At 43.7% G+C, this 25,526-nt stretch overlaps 1 protein-coding gene across 1 annotated transcript in view; it reads right to left on the reverse strand.

Annotated features, from left to right (window-relative positions):
- The window catches only part of mrc1a (mannose receptor, C type 1a), a 51,864-nt gene that overhangs the window by 14,875 nt on the left and 11,463 nt on the right, over positions 1 to 25,526 (reverse strand). The window contains exons 10-25 of the mRNA XM_079605213.1: positions 25,048 to 25,163; positions 23,527 to 23,675; positions 23,243 to 23,439; positions 22,300 to 22,415; positions 22,128 to 22,209; positions 21,274 to 21,418; positions 20,763 to 20,801; positions 19,115 to 19,281; positions 18,972 to 19,036; positions 18,729 to 18,829; positions 17,105 to 17,244; positions 16,182 to 16,284; positions 13,413 to 13,597; positions 6,922 to 7,027; positions 6,512 to 6,744; positions 5,181 to 5,346 (exon numbers count right to left, since the gene is read on the reverse strand). Coding sequence (XP_079461339.1) covers positions 5,181 to 5,346; positions 6,512 to 6,744; positions 6,922 to 7,027; positions 13,413 to 13,597; positions 16,182 to 16,284; positions 17,105 to 17,244; positions 18,729 to 18,829; positions 18,972 to 19,036; positions 19,115 to 19,281; positions 20,763 to 20,801; positions 21,274 to 21,418; positions 22,128 to 22,209; positions 22,300 to 22,415; positions 23,243 to 23,439; positions 23,527 to 23,675; positions 25,048 to 25,163 — 2,110 coding nt within the window. The remainder of the gene's footprint in view (positions 1 to 5,180; positions 5,347 to 6,511; positions 6,745 to 6,921; positions 7,028 to 13,412; positions 13,598 to 16,181; positions 16,285 to 17,104; positions 17,245 to 18,728; positions 18,830 to 18,971; positions 19,037 to 19,114; positions 19,282 to 20,762; positions 20,802 to 21,273; positions 21,419 to 22,127; positions 22,210 to 22,299; positions 22,416 to 23,242; positions 23,440 to 23,526; positions 23,676 to 25,047; positions 25,164 to 25,526) is intronic.

Genomic DNA, 25,526 nt, shown 5'->3' on the forward strand with positions numbered 1-25,526 from the left:
AGAATACTCGAGGTCTGGAATCTAATACTCGATGTCAGGAATCTAATACTCGAGGTCAGGAATAGAATACTCGAGGTCAGGAATAGAATACTTGAGGTCAGGAATCTAATACTCGAGGTCAGGAATCTAATACTCGAGGTCAGGAAAAGAATACTCGAGGTCTGGAATCGAATACTCGAGGTCAGGAATAGAATACTCGAGGTCAGGAATCGAATACTCGAGGTCAGGAATAGAATACTCGAGGTCAGGAATAGAATACTCGAGGTCTGGAATCGAATACTCGAGGTCAGGAATAGAATACTCGAGGTCAGGAATCGAATACTCGAGGTCAGGAATAGAATACTCGAGGTCAGGAATAGAAAACTCGAGGTCAGGAATAGAATACTCGAGGTCAGGAATAGAATACTCGAGGTCAGGAATAGAATACTCGAGGTCTGGAATCGAATACTCGAGGTCAGGAATAGAATACTCGAGGTCAGGAATCGAATACTCGAGGTCAGGAAAAGAATACTCGAGGTCAGGAATAGAATACTCGAGGTCTGGTATCGAATACTCGAGGTCAGGAATAGAATACTCGAGGTCAGGAATAGAATACTCGAGGTCAGGAATAGAATACTCGAGGTCAGGAATCGAATACTCGAGGTCAGGAATAGAATACTCGAGGTCAGGAATAGAATACTCGAGGTCAGGAATCGAATACTCGAGGTCAGGAATAGAATACTCGAGGTCAGGAATCGAATACTCGAGGTCAGGAATAGAATACTCGAGGTCAGGAATCGAATACTCGAGGTCAGGAATAGAATACTCGAGGTCAGGAATCGAATACTCGAGGTCAGGAATCGAATACTCGAGGTCAGGAATAGAATACTCGAGGTCAAGAATAGAATACTCGAGGTCAAGAATAGAATACTCGAGGTCAGGAATCGAATACTCGAGGTCAGGAATAGAATACTCGAGGTCAGGAATAGAATACTCGAGGTCAGGAATAGAATACTCGAGGTCAGGAATAGAATACTCGAGGTCAGGAATAGAATACTCGAGGTCAGGAATCGAATACTCGAGGTCAGGAATAGAATACTCGAGGTCAGGAATCGAATACTCGAGGTCAGGAATAGAATACTCGAGGTCAGGAATAGAATACTCGAGGTCTGGAATAGAATACTTCGAGGTCAGGAATAGAATACTCGAGGTCAGGAATCTAATACTCGAGGTCTGGAATAGAATACTCGAGGTCAGGATTAGAAAACTCGAGGTCAGGAATAGAATACTCGAGGTCAGGAATAGAATACTCGAGGTCAGGAATAGAATACTCGAGGTCTGGAATCGAATACTCGAGGTCAGGAATAGAATACTCGAGGTCAGGAATCGAATACTCGAGGTCAGGAAAAGAATACTCGAGGTCAGGAATAGAATACTCGAGGTCTGGTATCGAATACTCGAGGTCAGGAATAGAATACTCGAGGTCAGGAATAGAATACTCGAGGTCAGGAATAGAATACTCGAGGTCAGGAATAGAATACTCGAGGTCAGGAATAGAATACTCGAGGTCAGGAATCGAATACTCGAGGTCAGGAATAGAATACTCGAGGTCAGGAATCGAATACTCGAGGTCAGGAATAGAATACTCGAGGTCAGGAATCGAATACTCGAGGTCAGGAATAGAATACTCGAGGTCAGGAATAGAATACTCGAGGTCAAGAATAGAATACTCGAGGTCAGGAATCGAATACTCGAGGTCAGGAATAGAATACTCGAGGTCAAGAATAGAATACTCGAGGTCAGGAATAGAATACTCGAGGTCAGGAATAGAATACTCGAGGTCAGGAATAGAATACTCGAGGTCAGGAATAGAATACTCGAGGTCAGGAATCGAATACTCGAGGTCAGGAATAGAATACTCGAGGTCAGGAATAGAATACTCGAGGTCAGGAATAGAATACTTCGAGGTCAGGAATAGAATACTCGAGGTCAGGAATCTAATACTCGAGGTCTGGAATCTAATACTCGAGGTCAGGAATCTAATACTCGAGGTCTGGAATCGAATACTCGAGGTCAGGAATAGAATACTCGAGGTCAGGAATCGAATACTCGAGGTCAGGAATAGAATACTCGAGGTCAGGAATCGAATACTCCAGGTCAGGAATAGAATACTCGAGGTCAGGAATCGAATACTCCAGGTCAGGAATAGAATACTCGAGGTCAGGAATAGAATACTTAATGTCTGGAATCGAATACTCGAGGTCAGGAATAGAATATTCGAGGTCAGGAATAGAATACTCGAGGTCAGGAATCTAATACTCGAGGTCTGGAATCGAATACTCGAGGTCAGGAATAGAATACTCGAGGTCAGGAATAGAATACTCGAGGTCTGGTATCGAATACTCGAGGTCAGGAATAGAATACTCGAGGTCAGGAATAGAATACTCGAGGTCAGGAATAGAATACTCGAGGTCAGGAATAGAATACTCGAGGTCAGGAATCTAATACTCGAGGTCTGGAATCGAATACTCGAGGTCAGGAATAGAATACTCGAGGTCAGGAATCGAATACTCGAGGTCAGGAATAGAATACTCGAGGTCAGGAATAGAATACTCGAGGTCAGGAATCTAATACTCGAGGTCTGGAATCTAATACTCGAGGTCAGGAATCTAATACTCGAGGTCTGGAATCGAATACTCGAGGTCAGGAATAGAATACTTGAGGTCAGGAATCGAATACTCGAGGTCAGGAATAGAATACTCGAGGTCAGGAATAGAATACTCGAGGTCAGGAATAGAATACTCAAGGTCAGGAATAGAATACTCGAGGTCAGGAATAGAATACTCGAGGTCAGGAATAGAATACTCGAGGTCAGGAATCTAATACTCGAGGTCTGGAATCGAATACTCGAGGTCAGGAATAGAATACTCGAGGTCAGGAATCGAATACTCGAGGTCAGGAATAGAATACTCGAGGTCAGGAATAGAATACTCGAGGTCTGGTATCGAATACTCGAGGTCAGGAATAGAACACTCGAGGTCAGGAATAGAATACTCGAGGTCAGGAATAGAATACTCGAGGTCAGGAATCGAATACTCGAGGTCAGGAATAGAATACTCGAGGTCAGGAATAGAATACTCGAGGTCAGGAATCGAATACTCGAGGTCAGGAATAGAATACTCGAGGTCAGGAATAGAATACTCGAGGTCAGGAATAGAATACTCGAGGTCAGGAATCTAATACTCGAGGTCTGGAATCGAATACTCGAGGTCAGGAATAGAATACTCGAGGTCAGGAATAGAATACTCGAGGTCAGGAATAGAATACTTCGAGGTCAGGAATAGAATACTCATGGTCAGGAATCTAATACTCGAGGTCTGGAATCTAATACTCGAGGTCAGGAATCTAATACTCGAGGTCTGGAATCGAATACTCGAGGTCAGGAATAGAATACTCGAGGTCAGGAATCGAATACTCGAGGTCAGGAATAGAATACTCGAGGTCAGGAATAGAATACTCGAGGTCAGGAATAGAATACTCGAGGTCAGGAATAGAATACTCGAGGTCAGGAATAGAATACTCGAGGTCAGGAATCTAATACTCGAGGTCTGGAATCGAATACTCGAGGTCAGGAATAGAATACTCGAGGTCAGGAATAGAATACTCGAGGTCAGGAATAGAATACTCGAGGTCAGGAATAGAATACTCGAGGTCAGGAATCTAATACTCGAGGTCTGGAATCGAATACTCGAGGTCAGGAATAGAATACTCGAGGTCAGGAATAGAATACTCGAGGTCAGGAATAGAATACTCGAGGTCAGGAATAGAATACTTCGAGGTCAGGAATAGAATACTCGAGGTCAGGAATCTAATACTCGAGGTCTGGAATCTAATACTCGAGGTCAGGAATAGAATACTCGAGGTCAGGAATAGAATCCTCGAGGTCAGGAATAGAATACTCGAGGTCAGGAATAGAATACTCGAGGTCAGGAATAGAATACTCGAGGTCAGGAATAGAATACTTCGAGGTCAGGAATAGAATACTCGAGGTCAGGAATAGAATACTCCAGGTCAGGAATAGAATACTCGAGGTCAAGAATAGAATACTCCAGGTCAGGAATAGAATACTCGAGGTCAGGAATAGAATCCTCGAGGTCAGGAATAGAATACTCGAGGTCAGGAATAGAATACTCGAGGTCAGGAATAGAATACTCGAGGTCAGGAATAGAATACTCGAGGTCAGGAATAGAATACTCGAGGTCAGGAATAGAATACTTCGAGGTCAGGAATAGAATACTCGAGGTCAGGAATCTAATACTCGAGGTCTGGAATCTAATACTCGAGGTCAGGAATAGAATACTCGAGGTCAGGAATAGAATCCTCGAGGTCAGGAATAGAATACTCGAGGTCAGGAATAGAATACTCGAGGTCAGGAATAGAATACTCGAGGTCAGGAATAGAATACTCGAGGTCAGGAATAGAATACTTCGAGGTCAGGAATAGAATACTCGAGGTCAGGAATAGAATACTCCAGGTCAGGAATAGAATACTCGAAGTCAAGAATAGAATACTCCAGGTCAGGAATAGAATACTCCAGGTCAGGAATAGAATACTCCAGGTCAGGAATAGAATACTCCAGGTCAGGAATAGAATACTCCAGGTCAGGAATAGAATACTAGAGGTTACACTTTATTTTGATTGTATCTTTGTTCAGTTGTATCTGTTTGTTGCGATCGCTAATGTTTTAATTACTAAGTGTTTACTTGTCTTTAATAATGCTTGAAATTTACATTAGTTAGGCTAGTTGTTTTTCTATGGTATTTTTAAACCACATGCATGATCTTCCGCTACAATTAAATGTTTTACAATAAGATTAAATGTGAATGATATCAAAGTATTATTTTTTTTTACCTTATTGGAATCGAAATTAGGAATTGATCAGAATCAGAATTGATTAGCAGAATCGAAATCAGAATCAGAATTAAATAAAATTTAAACGAGACCCAACCCTAGTTATTATGCGCACCTTCCAGCCAATCAGAATAGAGTATTCAGACAGACCATGGTATAAAGTAAATGATTTGGTATTTTCTATATTTGAGCTAACTATGCGAAGGAAATGGTCACAAAAGCAAGTTCTCAAGTATAATTATGCAAGAAAATCTAGATATTTATGGCATGCAGAATTTTGAATGAAATACCTGGGGATCGCTTGCACAGGGAATAATATGTGTTGTTGCATGTAGTCGTTTTCCAGTCGCCATCCGTATCAATATATACACACGCTAAATTGTTTTTGGGCTCTCCTGTTGCCCATTTGCTGTATCTCAGAAGCCAGTTGTCCACCCAGCGGTAACGACCACTTGTCTGAGGCAAACAAATTTCATTTCATTCATCGTCTTAGCATTCTAGCGGTGAACATGATTTTGTCATTTTTGTCAACATCTTTTATTGGTCCTGGAACAAAATTTTCTGTCAAACAAACAAATTATTAACCCTAATCCTCAATCCTAAACCAATCCTCCAACTTTGGGATTTCTTAATGTTATATTCCCCTCCATTTCTGTCACCTCGCCACTCTCGCCTTTTAGCTTGCTTAGTTAATATTCAACAATATTATTGACACTATTGGATGAGAAGTGAACTCAGCTGGATGATGACAAGCATCTTTGTCAAATATCTTACTACTTGGGTTGTTCAAAGTGACCAATTGTCATAATCAACTTGAGTCGAATGAGCCCTGTATAATTAATAAGGCTGTGTCAGGTAGACGAATAATCTACTTTACAAGTCACCAACTACCAAAACAATGTTCACTAGACACGAAAGGAGGGACGCGGCTAAAGCATTGGATTCTCTTTGGTGCCATTATCAAAATAGTTATCGTAATTAGTAATCCAAAAGTAATCAATTCAGAAATCAAAATAATACCAGTAATTAGTAATCCAAAAGTAATCAATTCAGAAATCAAAATAGTAATAGTAATTAGTAATCCAAAAGTAATCAATTCAGAAATCAAAATAGTAATAGTAATTAGTAATCCAAAAGTTATCCATTCAGAAATCAAAATAATAATAGTAATTAGTAATCCAAAAGGAATCTATTCAGAAATGAATGAGTAATTCAATTCTGATTACCAGATTGTATTGTACTTGAACACAGTTTTATGTGGCCTTTGCAATTTGGAGGCAACATTGGCAATCGGGCTGCTTTTCGGGAAAATACTATATATGTCCTGATATAAATATTAAAAACAAAAACTCATAACATGGACATTTTTGTCCTCTTTATCTTATTTTGGGGGGCATAATTATTCATTTTGTTGGTATGTCTGCCCCGGTAATTCCCGTGACGGCAAGGGATGAGGCTCTTTTTCGAGCGGAATTCTGATCCACAAGAATATTGATCTAGGAAATATTTATCATTTGGCAAAACCCATGTGACACACTCACACACATGCTGTAGTATATCATATTGAGCTTCTTCTTTTTTTCCTACTTTGTGCACACAGATTTGAAATGTGATTGAGTACCAGGTTGCTGTTGAGGCCGATCCACAGCGGCTCCTTCAGTTTGCTGACTCTGAGGATGGTGTAAGCCTGGCTGATGGAGTCAAGCACACTGGCCAGGTCAGCATCATCTGCTTTACACTGTCTCCTCGCTTCATCCCAGCTCATCTTCATCATCTGCACCTTGTATGAATCATTTCCCAGTGTGAAAAAATGTTGTGGCGTTACTGTGGTCACAGGACGAGGCAGCTGAGCGTCTACAACACCAGGGTTAAATACAGGTCTCAACATTAGGTGCAATGAGCATTGACATGGTTTAACATTTACTGATGTGTGTGATAACATGATACTGCAGAGATTAGCTTGAGCTGTGACCAGTGCATTTGTGATGTAGTCAACCAAAATCAGTGTATTGACGGATGTTCCCCTCTAACCTGTTGTCCTCTTGCAGACGAAACCTCGTTTATCTCCGCAGACTTCCACTTTCCACGCACCTGTCATCTTTTCTGGGTTTCTAAGCATGACGACACAGTCACAGTTCTGGATGGAACAGAGTTCAGATAAATTAACTCAAGAAAAAACAACCAAACAAACGTCCCGGGTTACGTATGTAACCCTAGTTCCCCGAAGGAACGGACGCTGCGTGGAATCGCAGTGGGGGAACCGCCCCCAGCGTAGCGCGTCTGAATCATGAATGAAATCAGTCAATGGAGATAGAGTACACGCGAGTGACGTCATCGACCAGGAAGCTATAAATATCCCTTGAATACACAAGCCGCCAGCTTAAAGTCACTGAAGCAAGCGATCCAGGGGATGCAGGAAGTATGGCAGGACACGCAGCGTCCGTTCCTTCGGGGAACTAGGGTTACATACGTAACCCGGGACGTTCCCCTTCAGGAACTACCGCTGCGTGGAATCGCAGTGGGGAACGCAATAACCACGTCCCCATACGACCAAAAACCCCGTAGTGTGTGCATTAGGGAGCACAAACTGACGAGAGAACCTGAGCCCCGGGAGTGGAGCCAAAGTCAAGACTATAAAATCTGACGAAAGTATGCGGTGAGGACCAGCCTGCCGCATCACAGACGTCCTGAAGAGACACTCCTGAAAGGAGAGCTTTAGAAGCAGCCATACTCCGGGTGGAGTGAGCCCGTACAGCCAAAGGTGAAGGCTGACCTTCCGACTCATAAGCAAGTGAGATGGCCTCGACCACCCACTTGCTAATCCTTTGCTTAGATGCAGGGCACCCCTTGTTAGGTGACCCAAAACAAACAAACAGCTGTTCAGATTTCCTCCACAGGGCAGCTCTGTGGACATACGCATCTAAGGCCCTAACAGGGCAGAGTAGATAAAGTTTCTCCTGGTCCGACGTCAGAAACGGAGGAGGACAAAAAGCCTGCAGAATGACAGGTCTAACTGGAGTAGTTGGAACCTTAGGAACATAGCCTGGCCTCGGATAGAGAAAAGCCTTAGCCATACCAGGTGAAAATTCCAGGCACGAGGGAGCAACCGAAAGTGCTTGAATGTCTCCAATCCTTTTGAGAGACGAAATAGCAAGCAGGAAAATAGTTTTTAAAGTAAGGAACTTCTCAGAAACTTCTTCAAGGGGCTCGAAAGGAGCTAAGGAGAGGCCCTCCAAAACAATGGCCAAGTCCCATGATGGTACCCTCGTGCGTACTGCTGGCCTCAGCCTCAAGGTGCCACGAAGGAAGCGAGATACAAGTGGGTGTCTCCCGAGAGAACCTCTACTCGAAGGGGCGTGGTAAGCAGCTAGGGCCGCCACGTACACCTTCAGTGTGGAGTGGGATAACCCTGTAGAAAGACGATCCTGCAGGAACTCCAGCACTGTACCAACCGGGCAGTTAACTGGGTCCTGCTGGCGCTCACTACACCAGGAGGTGAAAAGTTTCCACCTCGCGGCATAAAGCCTCCTTGTGGCGGGAGCTCTGGACTGGAGGATGGTCTCAACGACCTCAGTCGAGAGACCAAGATCTATGAGCTGGGCCCCCTCAGAGGCCAAGCCCACAGCTTCCACATTTCTGGGCGAGGGTGAAAGATGGCACCGCTCGCCTGAGATAAAAGGTCCTTCCTGATCGGTATCTCCAGGGGAGAGACGTCGAGAAGGGACACCAGGTCCGAAAACCATACTCGGGCCGGCCAGAACGGGGCTATCAGGAGTAGCTTGACTCCGTCCCGGCGAACCCTCTCCAGAACTCCTGGGAGCAGAGCAATCGGGGGAAGAGCGTACAGGCGAAACCTCGGCCACGCCTGTACCATAGCGTCCAACCCCAGCAGGGCTGGATGGCTGAGAGAGAACCACAGAAGACAATGTGATGTCTCTCGGGGAGCAAAGAGGTGTACCTCGGCACAACCAAAGTGCTCCCAGAGGAGCTCCACCACCTCGGGGTGAAGTCTCCATTCCCCGGGCCTCGGCCCCTGCCTCGACAGGATGTCCGCCCCCTGATTTAGATACCCCGGGAGAAGAATCGCTCTCAGAGGCAGAAGTTTCCCCTGGGACCATAGAAGGATCTGACTGGCTAAATAGCATAGAGGTCGCAACCGCAGACCCCCCTGATGGTTTATATATGAGACCACCAAAGTGTTGTCTATCCAGACGAAGACATGGTGGCTCCTTAGGTCTGGGAGGAAGTGTTTCAGAGCCTGAAACACTGCCAATATTTCTAGACAGTTTATGTGCCATAGGAGATGATGGTCCTGCCACAGACCCTGAACTGGGCGACCACTCATGATCACCCACCAACCCGTGAGAGAAGCATCTGTCGTTAGCATTACGCGACGACGAGGAGCTCCCAACACAGGACCTTGGGACAGAAACCAAGGATCGTTCCACACGATCAGGGCGCGAAGACAGCGTCGTGAACTCAAGATCGTGCGGAGCGGATTTCCCCTCGGGGAGAATCCCTTGGTTCTGAGCCACCACTGCAACGGTCTCATGTGCAGCAGGCCAAAAGGAATCCCGTTGGACGCTGCCGCCATGAGACCTAACAGTTTCTGGAACTGTTTTACAGTGAGTAGCTGGCCTAGCTTGAACTGATTGACTGCGGCGAGAATCAAAGCAACACGAGCAGGTGACAACCGTGCCTGCATCGTTGTCGAATCCCACACCACACCGAGAGTGGTTCTCTGTGCTGGAGAAAGCACACTCTCCTTGGTGTTCAGTATCAACCCCAAGCTCTTGATGTGAGCGAGCACGACATCTCGATGCCGAACCGCTTGTTGTGGAAGAAAAGATACATGGAAGTAGGCGTCCTTTAGGCCTATCGTGACAAACCAGTCCTTGGACCTGATTTGTGACACGATCTGTTTGAGAGTAAGCATCTTGAACTTGAGACTCCCTATAGTGCGATTTAAAATACGCAGATCTAGAATCGGACGCAACCCCCCGTCTTTCTTTGGAACACTGAAGAACCGGCTGTAATAGCCTGACTCCCTGCTGGGAGGAGGAACCCGCTCTATAACTCCTCTTTGAAGGAGAGTCATAACCTCCTGTTTCATTACCAGAGCCTGCTCGGGGCCCACCACAGTGGGAAGGACCCCTCTGAACCGAGGCGGACGAGACCTGAATTGTATGGCGTAACCTCTTTCGATCGTTTGCAGGACCCCACGAGACACATATGGAAGGTCTTTCCACTCTACCAGACATTCTACTAAGGGTACCAGCCTCTCGGGGCTGGCCTCTGGTTGAACACTCTGAGTGACAGACACAGTGCCCTGTAACGGCAGGGAACGACTGGTCTGAACACTCTAGAACCCTCCTTAGAGGCGGCGAGCGTCCCTCAGGAAAGCACTCGCCGGACCCTTCTACGCCCTGTTTTGGCAGGGTTAGTAGAATGGGCCCCTGAGGACGCCTGGAGAGACAGGGCACCCTTAAGGGAGATGAACTCAAGTCTCTTCCGGCGGGTATTACCCGGGCCTCGGCCCCTGAACATCCTGAGTGACAGACACAGTGCCCTGTAACGGCGCACCGGCAGGGAACGACTGGTCTGAGCACACTGGCCGATAGATTTAGCGGTCTCCTTGATGGCACGGAGAATGAGATCAGCAGTCTGCCTGAGCTCGTTAACCATTTCCTCAGAAATTTTACCCCCCTCACACGCATCTTTAAGCAGGTCGGCCTGATAAGCCTGCAAAATGGCCATAGTATGCAAACATGCAGCCGCCTGCCCCGCAGCCGAGTAAGCCTTCCCCACTAGTGCAGAAGTATTTTTTAGTGGACTAAAGGGAAGGGCCGGTGCTTTAAGTGAAGAAGACGAAGCAGGAGAGAGATAGCTCGCGAGCGTCTCCTCCGCCTTCGGCATCGTCACATAACCTGAAGATTTTGCCCCAAAAATGTTTCCATAAGCATTAGATTGTTTGGTATAAATCTTACTAGAAACTGGTCTATCCCAGGTCTTTGACACCTCAGTGTGAAGATCTGGGAAGAAAGGTAAGCACCGGCGAGAAGGCTGAAGTCGTGCAGACAGAAATCTATCATCAAGTTTGCTTTTAATTCTAGACTCCTGCCTGTCAGTATGCCACTCGATGCTGAGCTTTTCAACAGCACGAGATAATACATCCATCAGCCCTAATTCAGCAGTATGCTGGAGTGACGAGTCAGTATCTTCTGATGTAAAACTTATGACATCCAGCTCCTCAGAACGGGATAATCTAAGTTTTTGAACATCACGTGCCTCCACCCGGGCAGAAGTAACGGCCGCAGCGCGTGCTTCCAGAGCCGGGCGAGAGGCACTGGATCCCGCCGGAGATAGCTGAGATAGGGCGCGGCCCGTCTCAACTTCGCCGGTGAGATCCATCTGCGAACCCCAGGACAAGCGCCGCCGCTCTGCCTCAACAGAAGCGGGACCCGAGCCCTGGGGAGCTCGCAGCAACCACTCTCCTCGAAGAGCGATCGCCGCGAGCGCAGGGTTCTTAGTGGGAAACGCTCGCAATGCTCGCAATCAGCCCCCTCGAGAGCTGACTGGGCATGCTGCACTCCCAAACAAGCAACACACAGTTCATGTGAATCCCCACCTGTGATATATCGAGTACAGGGGGGAACACACTTTCTGTACTGCTGCTCGCTCGTCACACTCATATTGGTTTTTTTATAAATATATATATATATATAGATATAGTGAAAACTCCTGTCTAGCAACAGACAAACACACAATCGAAAGATTTCAAACACACACACAGAGCGCTTTGCTGAAGTGAGAAAGCTGACGGCTTGTGTATTCAAGGGATATTTATAGCTTCCTGGTCGATGACGTCACTCGCGTGTACTCTATCTCCATTGACTGATTTCATTCATGATTCAGACGCGCTACGCTGGGGGCGGTTCCCCCACTGCGATTCCACGCAGCGGTAGTTCCTGAAGGGGAACACAGCCTACGTGAATTGCTACTGTAATTATATGAGGTAACTGTTCCAAGATTACTTTGTAGAAGATATAAGTTCACATTCACTGGGTTCGTCTATTGCTGTTAATACTGCTTACAGGCCGGTTTAAAAGGGTCATAAAATACAGTTTCAGATTTTAAAATTATGTTTATAAAGTTTCCAAAGTGTTTTGCACCAACAAAAGTCCACATTTGTAAAAAAAATAAAAAAAATAAAAAATAATAGTTTCCCATTCTTATTTTCACTCTCTTCAATCTCAATGGGCGCGGCTTCTTCAGAAACTGAAGTAATCGCCCCCTGCTGTGATTGGCTAACATCATCGCACTGTATCTACGCTCTCCTTTACAGCCGTCGTGTGTTTTGATACTGGAGATGGCAAGCACTGTGATAGAGCCGTATATGTTTGAAAAGAAATTACAGAGTGTGTACAGAGTTTATTAGCAGCAGTCAAACAACGATATTAGTTTTTTGGGTGGTTTCTGGGTCTGTTTCTTTGTCATGATTTGAGCGTTTAGAAACAACATTTACGAAACAGTTGTCAGATTCCATTGGAGAATATGAAATTTAATCATAAGTTTGGTGAACATCTTTGTGAGAATTGTTTCCTCATTCAACCCTAACCCTAACCCGAACATTACTGAAACAGCTGCCCGAGAGGTGTTTCAAAGATGGCCACTGAGAGAAATAACATGCCTTAAAGTCGGCATGAAATCAAAATTGACCCTATTTACTTTGTTAGCGGATATTACTAGTCTTGTGGTGAACAATTAATCCGTGCAAGTTAATACACGGAAAAAAACAGTTTGCCGAAGTTATCTTTAATCAAAGTCTGAAAAGTTACTTCCGGGTCTGGAAGGGGTCTTTTTCTGAAGACATAGGCTTGACGGCTTGGTTAATCGCTTAACCACTTCCCTCAAACCGTTACTCTGCTATGGGTGAGAGATGGAGAGGAGGAGCGCTAAAGTAAAACCCTGCCCTCTTTTCAATATTCCGTTTCACTCGGAAATGCGTCACAACACTTGAGAAAAGTCGTTTGCAACTTCCGGTTCACGCAGACTTTAAAGGGACTTTGGTATAAGTTCTTGTTTCAATGTGCTGTCTTTCATGTGTCGCGTGTCTTGTGGTCAGAAAACCTTATATAAAGACAGTTAAAATTCTATTTTTCGTCTTCCTGATTTTTAATGATTTTTTTTTTTTTTTTGCCAAAAATGTCAGGTAAACAACTAAAAAATATAATTTTCGGCCAGATTTGCTTGTGTCAGATTCCCTCTGTCGGGTCATACGTAGAACAACTGTTAGACATCTAAATGTTCAGTCAAGTGATTTCTAAGAGGCGTTTTTATGCAACAAAGAAAAGTGTGCTTCACAAGAAAAACTGTATTATTTTTGGTCAGATTTGGATAATTTTAGGAATGTTTTGTATGTCTGGCATAAACATCTCATCTCAAAAGAGAAACTCTGATGGGTCTGGTCATCTTTATAGATACTAGATAGCCTTTGTCAGCAATATGGTGTGAATACCTGCCTCTGAATCAAAGTAGCCATACATCCTGGAAGGGCTATCTGGGACTGATGAAGGTTGACCCTTAGCCCAGTTTGTGTAGCTGACACTGTTACCATCAGTCCACAAAAACCTCATCTCGTTATTGACATCATTAAGACCAATCCATACGTCATCATCTGTAGTCAGCATTAGAGTAGTAAGGTATGCTGCAAACAGAATCAAAAGGTCATATTTAAATAATTTTCTCAGCATGTTGTTGTAAACTTACCTGTTGCGCCTGGTAAGAACATGGTATTATATTAAAGTTCAAGTTTAAAGAGTTACAAATTTACATCACTTACAGTCATTTACGTTTTCATGCACTTGTGGTTTATTCTTAAGTTTTTGCAGAAAGAAGTGTTCTGTATTACCTTAACAATAGTAGCCAAGGGCACCGGGACTAAATACAGGTAAAGAAACTAAACTCAAAGAGCTAGAAAAAAACACAAACAAGACATGACCCCCAATAGAGGAGATGATCACGGTGGAGCTGGCAGAGGGAGGAACCACAGTGGGGCCAGTGGAGGTAGGGAACATGCCGGAGGAACAGAGGACTAGAGCAGGCTCGGAGGACCAAGGTGGAGCCGAAGGGCCAGATGACCAAGACAGGCTCGGAGGACCTAAGTGGAGCCGAAGGAATAGGGGACCAGGGCAGGCTCAGAGGGCCAAGATGAAGCTGGAGGAACAGAGGACCAAGTCAGGCTTGGAGGATCAAGGAGGAGCCGGAGGAACAGAGGACCAAGTCAGGCTTGGAGGATCAAGGTGGAGCCGGAGGAACAGAGGACCAAGACAGGCTCGGAGGACCAAGATGGAGCCGGAAGAACAGAGGATCAGGGCAGGCTCAGAGGACCAAAGTGGAGTTGAAGGAACAGAGGACCAGGGCAGGCTTGGAGGATCAAGGTGGAGCCGGAGGAACAGAGGACTAGGGCAGGCACTGAGGACCAAGGTGGAGCCGGAGGAACAGAGGACCAAGACAGGCTCGGAGGACCAAGATGGAGCCGGAAGAACAGAGGACCAGGGCAGGCTCAGAGGACCAAAGTAGAGCCAAAGGAATAGGGGACCAGGGCAGGCTCAGAGGGCCAAGGTGAAGCTGGAGGAACAGAGGACCAGGGCAGGCTTGGAGGATCAAGGTGGAGCCGGAGGAACGGAGGACCAGGGAAGGCTCGGAGGACCAAGGTGGAGCCGGAGGAACAGATGACCAGGGCAGGCTCAGAGGACAAAGGTGGAGCTAAAGGAACGAAGGACCAAGTCAGGTTTGGAGGATCAAGGTGGAGCCGGAGGAACAGATGACCAGGGCAGGCTCGGAGGACAAACGTGGAGCTGAAGGAACGAAGGACCAAGTCAGGCTTGGAGGATCAAGGTGGAGCCGGAGGAACAGAGAACCAGGGCAGGCTTGGAGGACCAAGGTGGAGCCGGAGGGACAGAGGACCAAGGCAGGCTCGGAGGACCAAGGTGGAGCCGAAGGAACAGGGGACCAGAGCAGGCTCAGAGGGCCAAGGTGAAGCTGGAGGAACAGAGGACCAAGTCAGGCTTGGAGGATCAAGGTGGAGCCGGAGGAACAGAGGACTAGGGCAGGCTCTGAGTACCAAGGTGGAGCCGGAGGAACAGAGGACCAAGACAGGCTCGGGGGACCAAGGTGGAGCCGAAGGAACAGGGGACCAGGGCAGGCTCAGAGGACCAAAGTGGAGCCGAAGGAATAGGGGACCAGGGCAGGCTCAGAGGGCCAAGGTGAAGCTGGAGGAACAGAGGACCAGGGCAGGATCAGAGGACGAAGGTGGAGCCGAAGGAACAGAGGACCAAGACAGGCTCGGGGGACCAAGGTGGAGCCAAAGGAACAGGGGACCAGGGAAGGCTCGGAGGACCATGGTGGAGCCGGAGGAACAGAGGACCAGGGCAGGCTCAGAGGACAAAGGTGGAGCTGAAGGAACGAAGGACCAAGTCAGGCTTGGAAGATCAAGGTGGAGCCGGAGGAACAGAGAACCAGGGCAGGCTTGGAGGACCAAGGTGGAGCTGGAGGAACAGAGGACCAGGGCAGGCTTGGAGGACCAAGGTGGAGCCGGAGGAACAAAGGATTGGGGCAGGCTCAGTACACAGCTGTGATAATGACTGCCGACAATTCCCTCGGTAGCCAGAATGGTCGACGCAGTCTTAAAGCCTTCCCTGATGGGCTATGTTCATAAATCAAAAAAGGATTTGTCCAAAAATAATGATTAATTCTCAATGAAGAGTTTGATATACATATGGTCTCATATAACATATTCACAAATAACAATCTGTGTAAACCCATGGGTACAATAAGAAAAGGAAAAGACAAGGAAATAATTGTTCAACAACTATTCCACCTCCCCTCAGACAAAACTACAAATGGTTCAGTCCAATTAGGCTGCATGCAGGGATTTTTTTGTTTGAGGGGATTCTTACAAGAAATTAAGGTAATTCTGACTGATATTAAACTGGGTTGTGAAGTTTTTTAAAAGGAATAATTTAATTGAACAATATGTTGGAGCAAACGGACAAACAAAAATATCAGACTCATTTGAAATAGGGAAAACAATTACACAACACCATTCTGAAGTATAAGATGGTAAATGTAGTATCAGGTAGTAATGTGTGCATGTGTATCAAGTCCATATAATTCTTTATCTGTCACCAAGCTTAGCTTGTAACAGGCGCTATCTCTTCTTAAGCAGATTTCTCTGAATAACCAGCTTTTTGGTGTGCATGTTAATGTGTCACAAGTGTAATGCTCACCTTGCTCTTCATGACGGCGAATGGACACCAGATTGCCTCCATGTGAAATACAGTGGTCCCGAGATTTATGCCACGTCATCTTAGTATTAAAATACTTGTAACACTATTTGAAAATACAAGTGCTTTGAATTAGAATGTGCAGATTTCATACAGGCCTGGTAATGTAGGCCCGGTTTCGCAGACAGGGCTTAGATTAAGCCAGGATTAGTTCAATTAGGACATTTAGGTAGCTTTTATAATGTGCCTTAGAAAAAAGAACATTACTGGTGTGCATCTTGAGACAGTACATCAATGGCACTGACATATTTTATGTAAAATAAGTCTTTGATGTCCCCAGAGTGTGTGTGTGTGAAGTTTCAGCTCAAAATACCCCACAGATATTTTTATATATCATGTTAAAGTTGTCACTTTTTGAAGGTGAGCAAAAACGCACAGTTTTTGAGCCTGTCCCTTTAAATGCAAATGAGCTGCTGCTCCCAGCACAGAGGGCGGAGCTTCAACAGCTTGTGTCCTTTTACCTCACACAGACATGCACTGAAAAGTTCAAAAACTTTTAGCCTTTTATGTTCAAACCGGAGTCAGACAATGATGGAGAGACTCGAGAAGAAGTGACAACATGTAGAAGAAACAGGACATTTCTGAATGGTTAGTTGATGAATTTTTGCAGCTGATGTGGAGTTAACTATCTTCTAGTCATTGATTAGCACATTGTCTTGATAATCTATAAATCGTGTTCCGGGGGGCGGGTTTATGTAAATTCTAGGGTTGGTGATGTCACTAAGTCCTTATAAAACAATTTCTTTAAAAGCAAATATCTCCCTTTGCTTTGAACTTTGAGCATTGTAACTTTGCAGATGTTGTTTATAAGCTTAAGCCTTGTCTGTGAAACTGGCCAATCATGTTTGTATGATGAAATGACTAACTCTGCCCTGAAACATGGTCCATTCTGGAGTACAGCCTCCTGGTGGCACCGTGGAGGGCAACATGGTGGCGTTGACAAAGTTAGAACTTCTCTTACAGATAGAGGGCAACGCCACACCACAGTTGATATCATTCCAGAATCCTTTAAAAAAACATATTGTTAATACTTTGTGCAGAGAATAGAGGATAATGCAGCTATAGAACATTTATAATCACATACAGTACGTCTTGGCAAATAGATGACATAATATTGTTGGTGCATAAGAACACTGAATTGATGTTTTAAGCCTTTATAAAACTATACCCATTATAAACCTAAAGTATACTGTCAACCATTTTGCTTGTCGTACATATACCTTACGATACTCCTTGCCTTTATTGTTGCTCTTTATGAAGTTAAAGACTGGAAAAATGTAACTGTTTTTTTCCACATCTAACATATACCCGTTAAACAACCCTTATCGAAGGCAATCAAGTATGCTGTGCTGATTACTATCAAAATCAATCATTATTATATAATCAGTGATTATTACCAATCAACCATATTCCATCTAATGTTTGGGACATGAGGTATCTCAACAACCCATTGACAACCCATTGACGTATTGAGAAAACGTGACTGGACAAGCATGACTGAAGGCAGTGGTTCCCAACCCTGGCCCTGGAGCCCCAACACTGCACGTGTGTGACGTCTCAGAGGTCCTGGGCTGTGTTTAACCCTTTGCTCCGTCTCGGTCACTCGGATGTACGTCATTGCATCAGTTGCATGAGTGCCCACTACTGGCAGAACCCTAGAAATGTGTTTTAATGGAGCACAATAAGCCCTTGATCACTGAAATCCCCAATGGAGCTGCTTCACTTTACTTTTTTTTTTATTTTTATGAATTTGTTTTGCGCAGCATTCTATAGGCCTGTATGCTTGGGCCGTTGGAGAAAATATTAAAACAATGTACATATTGAAGTGTACATATTGAGTAGACTCGTTTCCTGGAGGGTCTGTCTAAATACACCTCGCTCGTCTTCTTGACGAAGTTGAGCGCACTTCAAAACGGTGGCAGGGAAGTGCTTAGGGACGTTTTGAGTGTATGTCTAAAAGTGGAGTTAAACGCAGAGTTAGTAATGAGTTGATGAGTTGAATTAGCCATGTTTGATTAGAGAGACATCACACAACACCATTTCCAAACTAAAAACGGAAAACTTTGTATGCGTTTTGGCCATTCATTTACATGACAAAGGCAAACTTTTGAAAATGATACCCGTCTCCATGTAAACTACAAAAATGCAAATTTGTGAAAACGGTGACGTCATGCGCATGCATTTCTTTACAAAGTGAGATTGCCATCTACTAACGTTGTCGTCAGTACGTGAGAAAACGCAAAAGGAAAAACTTGTCTGTTTTTAGTACATAGTTGTCATGTAAACGTAACCTGGTTTCTCCAGGACCAGGGTTCTGCTCTAAAGAAGTGTTTTCCTGCAGAGTTAAACTCCAACTAAACCCAGATGAACTCGCTGATCAAGTCTTTAGGCTGAGCTGAAGCCGGTTAGAGTAAACGGATTGAACACCCTTGATTTACGGCACACTGACATGCTATTCTATATAGGTACAGTACTGATGAGGAGTCTTACCCATATTCTTGTACATGGTCACACAGTTCTCATCATTATTGGCAAAATTTGGTTCATTTTGACTCCATGATGTATATACAACAGGGGAACCATCCACCCAGCTATGAGTAGAACAAAAAAAATTATAAAACTATTTTTATAACTGTTATAAAACCAACACAAATGTACTTACATGAACCAATGCCTTGCTAAAGTGTCTGTTGCATAATAACAAGTTTATGTATCCAGCTCTTTCATACTCGCCTAAATGATTTGTCCAACTCCACCCTCATCCCGATGTAGTATTGACCCTCTGACCTCTTCAATATCTGTAAAACAGTGTCAGTAACCCTTCTGAACGACCATGCAGTGATGTTACAGCATTAATGTGAATCACAGTAATTGACCTGCTTCCATATAAACTTCCTCTCTGTTTGACCAGTGATGACAACGAGATCGGCGTGATTCCTCTTGCAGAACGAGCGAGCTTCTTCAAAAGCCAGGAGGTCTTCATTAATGAAGTACTGGCTCTCGTTGTACTGGATCCAGCCATCGGACGTCACGTTATATACCACTGTGGAATAAAAACAACATAACTTAACATTGTCTTCATCCGTGATTGTGTGATTTGTATAGTCAGGATAATTTACTCAGCCTTACATCATTGCATTGACAATGTTTACAACCTGTTACAGAATCGAAGCTCTATTCCATAAAATGACAGGAGATAATGAGCAGGAGCTGTCAGTTGATTGCATTAAGAAATGCACAAAATTGCACGCGGTGGAGCCGAGGTCAAGGTAAAAAACCTCACTAATGTGTGCGGCGAGGCAACATCCCGCCACATCACAAACATATTGGAGGGAAACTCCTGACGATAATGTTTTAGAAGCAGCCATGCTCCTAGTCTCTTGGTCTGACACCTCACAGTGCCACGAACTAAACTTTACTGGAGGGAGTCTCCCCAAGGATACACTCAAAGGGATGGTTCGGAGTAACTAGGGTACTTTGCACTATGACCTCGAGCCAAACACTCCCCAGAAGCTTTTTTCCCCTTGGTCCAACATTATTAAAGTTAGAGCTTATTTACAGATCAGCCGAATGGCTTAGTGCAGGCGCCAATGGATCCGAATGTTGTATCCCGTAAATTACCCCACTAATAATGCCCAGAATGGTACCAAACTTCTACAGTAGTACAAATAGGTTCTGTCCTCATAAAACGAGGCATTGTAAAGTGTGTAAGTACATCAGGACACTTTCCTGAGGGCTTTTCCCAAATCACGGAAGTGACCTCGACGTCCGGGTTAGCGGTAGCATAAGCCATAAGGCAAGTGTTATTTAAATAAATCCTCATGTACTTACAAACTTTCCAATGCCTCGTTTTATGAGTACAGAACATATTTGTACTACTTTAGTTTGGTACCATTCTGGACATTATTAGTGGGGTAATTAACGACTGCAGGGACGGACACACGATCCACAGCTGTTTGCTCCTCATACTCCTGGCTAGATATTTTATGCCTGTGGACAAACAACAATAAATAGACAGAGACCGTTTCTCACAGAGCGCTTGCTGACGACACAGAAGCGAGTGACTGTTTGTTCCAGGTATGCTTCATGGTTTCCTGGTCCATGACGTCACGTCTCGCCATTGGACTGGTTTCATACGCGCTTCATGACGCAGTCACGCGGAGGCGTTCCCACAGCGTCTCGACGCAGCTCCAGTTCTTGCCTGTAGCGTCTCGCCTTAAGTTAGTGAGTGATGTTCACAATTTCTCTGCATATAATGAGCCGATGTGTTTTAGTCCCAGTCGAAACCTGCCTGATATATTCTAGATGTGCATTATCCACAAATTATGTTACATTATATAAAACCTAACTGGTCTTCCACTGGTCAAACCTAACTCCGTAAGACAGTGGAAATGTTCCCAAAAAAAAAAAAACATATTACATAACATATTAATTTAATGAAGGGCTAAACATTACAATTGGGTTTAGGAAATACCTGAAAATATAAAAATGCTAATGAATTATGATTATGAAGTAGTTACTAACCTTGGCTTGCCATAGTTGGTGAAGGTTTTGGAGTTGTGCCTATTGAACAAACAGTAAAAAAGCGTTATTGTTAAGTGTATGTGCATGTTGTATAGGAGTAGTTTCATCAGAATATAAATCATAACAGCATTTAGTTACACTAGTATACTTTCTGACCATTAAACCACAGATCTTTGGACACTGAGTTCATTATGCAGTTACAGTGTGAGTTTGCATAATCACTGAGATTGAGGAACACGTTATGCTTGGACAATAGGCTTTCTGTCGTCTATCCAAGAACAACGGTAAATGTGTCCGATAAAACCCACAAACATGTCTGTCGGCACCTCTGACCCTAACCCTAACCCTAACCCTAACCCTAACCCTAACCTCACATGAAGAACATTACACAGAACAAGTGGCAAGTTTGCATTAGTGGGTATTACAGTAGTTTCCATTTAGACTCTAAGATTTAATACACAGATCTATTTATGTCTATTTATGTCTATTGATCAGAACCATGCATGTGTACCTATTGGTATCTGGCAGATCCAGTCCTTCAGGGATTCACACACCACATCGTTCCACTTGCGAGCGTAGTTAAAGGCAGTTTCGGCACAGTGCTCTAGGTTGTTGTAGTTGTTCGGTTCTCCATACCCCCAGTTCTCAAAGTCAGACTGAAAAGAAATGCAAACACACATCCACACAGTAGATAGTTGGTATGATAAAGTGGACAATTCAATATTTTGAACCAGAAGCTGTAAGATAAATTATACACAGGAAATAATTCCAACTCAAACCAATAGATGTCTGGATGTCTATCACTCGGTGAGTAGCCGTGCAATAAGCAGGATATTGTCGGTGTTCCTGTGAACTTTTGTACAGATTTATATATCATCTGAAAGCTGAATAAATAATCTTGCCACTGATGTGTGGTTTGTTAGGATAGGACAATATTTGGTTGAGATACAACTATTGAAAATCTGGAATCTGAGGAGCAAAAAACTCTAAACATTGAGAAAATCTCCTTTAAAGTTGTGCATTTATGTTCACGATTGTGCTGCATTCACTCACACAAATACATGTTTTATATATTTACGGTAGGACATTTACTAAATATCTTCATGGAACATGATCTTAATATCCTCATGATTTTTGGTATAAAAGAAAAATGGATAATTTTGACCCATATACGCAGATATACCCGTGCGGCTCCAGACTGGGTTTGTGATCCAGGGTCACATATATTCTACCTGTCAGTGTGTGTGACTTAGCAAGGTTTTAATCATTAATGCGACTAAACCTTGAAACTATTAGACTTTGTAGATTACATTGACTTCAGCCGTTAGTGTTTTGCATATTCTCAATATAATGAGACACACTCACAGGAGTTTCATCCGTCCACACAAAGCCAGAGTCACTGTTCAGCATATTGAAGCCTATCCACACGGCGTCTCCGTTCGAAAACCTGCAGAATACACACCATCATACTCTACATAACCATCATGTTCTACTGACCAACCAATAATATAGAGTTAGATGAGTATAAGACACTCACGGTAAGATCCTGAGTTCTCGTGGCGAGTGGAAGCTCACCAAGTCTCCACCAATGACTTGACAGAAGCTGCGGGCGTCCAGCCAAGTCTTCTTCTCATCCATCGGCCTCAGGAATATCTAAGAGGATAAATGAGAAATGTTTTTTATGAGAAAAACATCTTATCATAACATGCAGATTACGTTATTTTAACGGCTAACCCTCTGGTGATGTTCGCTCATTGTTCACTGAAATGTTTCATATACAAAATGTTCTTGTTCTTTGGTACGAAACTTGGTGAAGGTTTTGGCACTTACTCTGTGAACACAAACTCATGGATATGATTCGAAAAGATTAAACGGTTTATACACTCTTTTAAATGTAGATGTGGTTCCCAAGACGTTAATACAACGTTGTGTAAAGTTGTGTTTGCTGGGTTAAGCACGCACCAAGCAAGCGACATCATGGTGTCTAAATGAAGTCTTGAACAACGACCATGCCGATTACATTTGAACATAACAGCATTTATGACAGTGAACTCAGGCTGTAGCTTTAATAATAACTTCAGGCTAAAGCTGATTAATTGTGGGCGTTTACCATAATGGTGTAGCCTGGGAAAACCCTGACGAACTTCCGGCAAATTTAGATTTGCTCTGCAAGTCAGTCTGGCCCATTCAAGCCAATTTCCAATTTTTCCAGATCGAGGAACCAATCACAAACGTTGAGGCGGGCTTTACGTGGTGACGATCGCTCTGATTGGTTTTAGGTCTATCCAATCGCGGCCAGAGGCATTTAAGCGAATGAACCTTCCCCAGACCCACTGTCAGACACCTGAGAAGGCTCGGTCAGCCCGGCTGATAATGACGGCTCTGAGGTCAGTGTTCGCTGGTTTAAACCCCCACTAGAGCTCCCTGATAGCGTTTGGATGGCATGTTCTCTCTGAAGGAGTGTGTTTGTTCACATTTACCTGAATGCAACTGCCTGGATCTTTTTTAATCCAGCCCGATGGACAGGTGAGCGGCTGTGTTGTCGGCGGCACTCGTGTTGTGGTGACACCCTCCGCCATTTTTTTACAGATGAACTTCTGTTTACTTTTAGAGTCCAGAACATCCCATAATCCCGCTGACATTCCTGTCAGCATGGCAACACAACCTTGGTGTCTTTCTAGCAGACAGGAGAACAAAGTAGACTTCTCAACTCAGGCAGATTCAGATATATGTAGATAAGACCTGTGGTTATCGGTACACACACCTGGCATGTCCACATTAAAGTGTGTGAATTTGACTCTGTCTCCGTTGGTCCACTGGAAGCGCTCCAGGCGTGCGGTGTTACACAGGCCAATCCAGAAATACTTCTCAGGACTGAGGCCGACCAGGCTAATGAGAAAAGCGTTCTCATACCTAATCGAAGACAAAACATTGAAGTAATGTGATATGTGTAATGAAATATCATAAAGAAACATTATTATGCCTCATAGTAATGTTCATAGACTTTTTAGAGCTTTTATCAGTGTTCTGATTTACTTATTCTCTCTTTTTGCATTGCGGTCTTTATTATATTTATGTATGTGTTATGCATGTTTTTGTGTATAGGTGCGTACTGTGTGTATATGCGCATGTATGTATATTTGTGCATGTGTACATGTATATGTGTATATATGCATATGTGTATATCACTTATTTTATATACCTTTTTTAGTATGACATTGTACAGCACAGTGGTCAACTATTGTTGTTTTTACTGTGCTTTATAAATAAACTTTGATTTGATTGATTTGATGCCTCATGGACAGAGCAGATGAGTCATTCCACGGAACCGGTACGATTTGGACTTACAGATTTTTGGATTTGTTTACCAATATGTACTTTTCTGAACACCCCGCAACATTAATTACATAATGAACTTCCAGAAAAACATATGTTCTATCAGATCCCTATTATGATTGGTAATTATTTTAAGATATGGGCACTATTTGTCTTCAACCCCATTATGGACATTATGGGAGCTCACTGAATATGATTGTAACAATATTTTCAACATTTTCCAATTAATCAGATGTCCCTCACACTAATGCAGTAATTGTAAATGTAAAATTGACATATGATTTTACACTTGTGCTATACTAAAGCCTGTAATGGGCAGTTTTTGTAATAGAAACCTCATCATTTTTGATCAAAGATGTGGCTTATTAACTTAACTTCAGAGTTTGAACAAAAATCTGTATTCTTATGATTGCTCTGAACATTTCAAGTTCAATAAACATTAAATTACTTATTCATAAACTTTAAAAAAATATTAATACAAATGTAGGGGAATCTGGGTCATATTTCACTAAATAAAAGAGGGAAAAGGAAGTCCATAAAGACACTGAAGCTTTAAGGAACATTAAGATGATTTGTATTGTTATATGTTCAGCATTAGTCCAGAGATAATCTGAATGTGGTGAATGAACACACTGACGAAACTTTGCACGCATTCATTCATAATGCTTACATTTCACTATACATCCAGAGACGAAGCCCTGAGTCATTTCCTAACTCTTTATCTACACTTTATTTGAAGTTTATAATATAGTATTTAAGGTTTATGTTATGCAACAGATTTTGTTTGATATTTTTGCGCTGGGAAACCTTTTCTGCTGCGGCGCCGGAGAGCGATTGGGGGTTTAGGAGCCCTCCTCGAGTCATTTTTTCCGGTATAGAGAATCAAACCTGCAACCTTCAGGATCCCAGTCTACCCATTAGGCCACTGGTCACATCTCATCCGCATTACCTGTCGGCAACATCCACCAGTCGAGCTCCCGTCTGCTCACACTGCAGTTTGGCCTCAGGAAAACTCTTGCTCTCCAAGGCTATAAGATAGCAGTGGGATCCGTAGCGAACCCATCCCTGAGGAACCGGACACACACGAGGACCACTTCAGAACATCTCATACCAGTACAACAGAGGAACACTGTTTCATCGGCTACACGTCTCTGCATTGCAATGGACACTTAATCAAAAATGCTGAGTAACTGACTTGTGAAGTATTGTAAGGTTACACTTGGTTTTGATGGTTCACTTTAGTAATTCTACTAACTATAGTCTACTAATGCTGAGGGTTAGTTGACATGTAGTTGATAAGTAACTAATAGTTACTAGAATGACTGAAGTGGACCATCGAAACTACTACTCTTGCCACTAGACTGATTAAAGATGTTATAAAACTATATATATATATATATATAATATGGTATTAATTTGTTACTTATG

The sequence above is a fragment of the Phoxinus phoxinus genome (assembly GCF_949152265.1).
Source record: "Phoxinus phoxinus genome assembly, chromosome: 2".
NCBI lineage: Eukaryota > Metazoa > Chordata > Actinopteri > Cypriniformes > Leuciscidae > Phoxinus > Phoxinus phoxinus.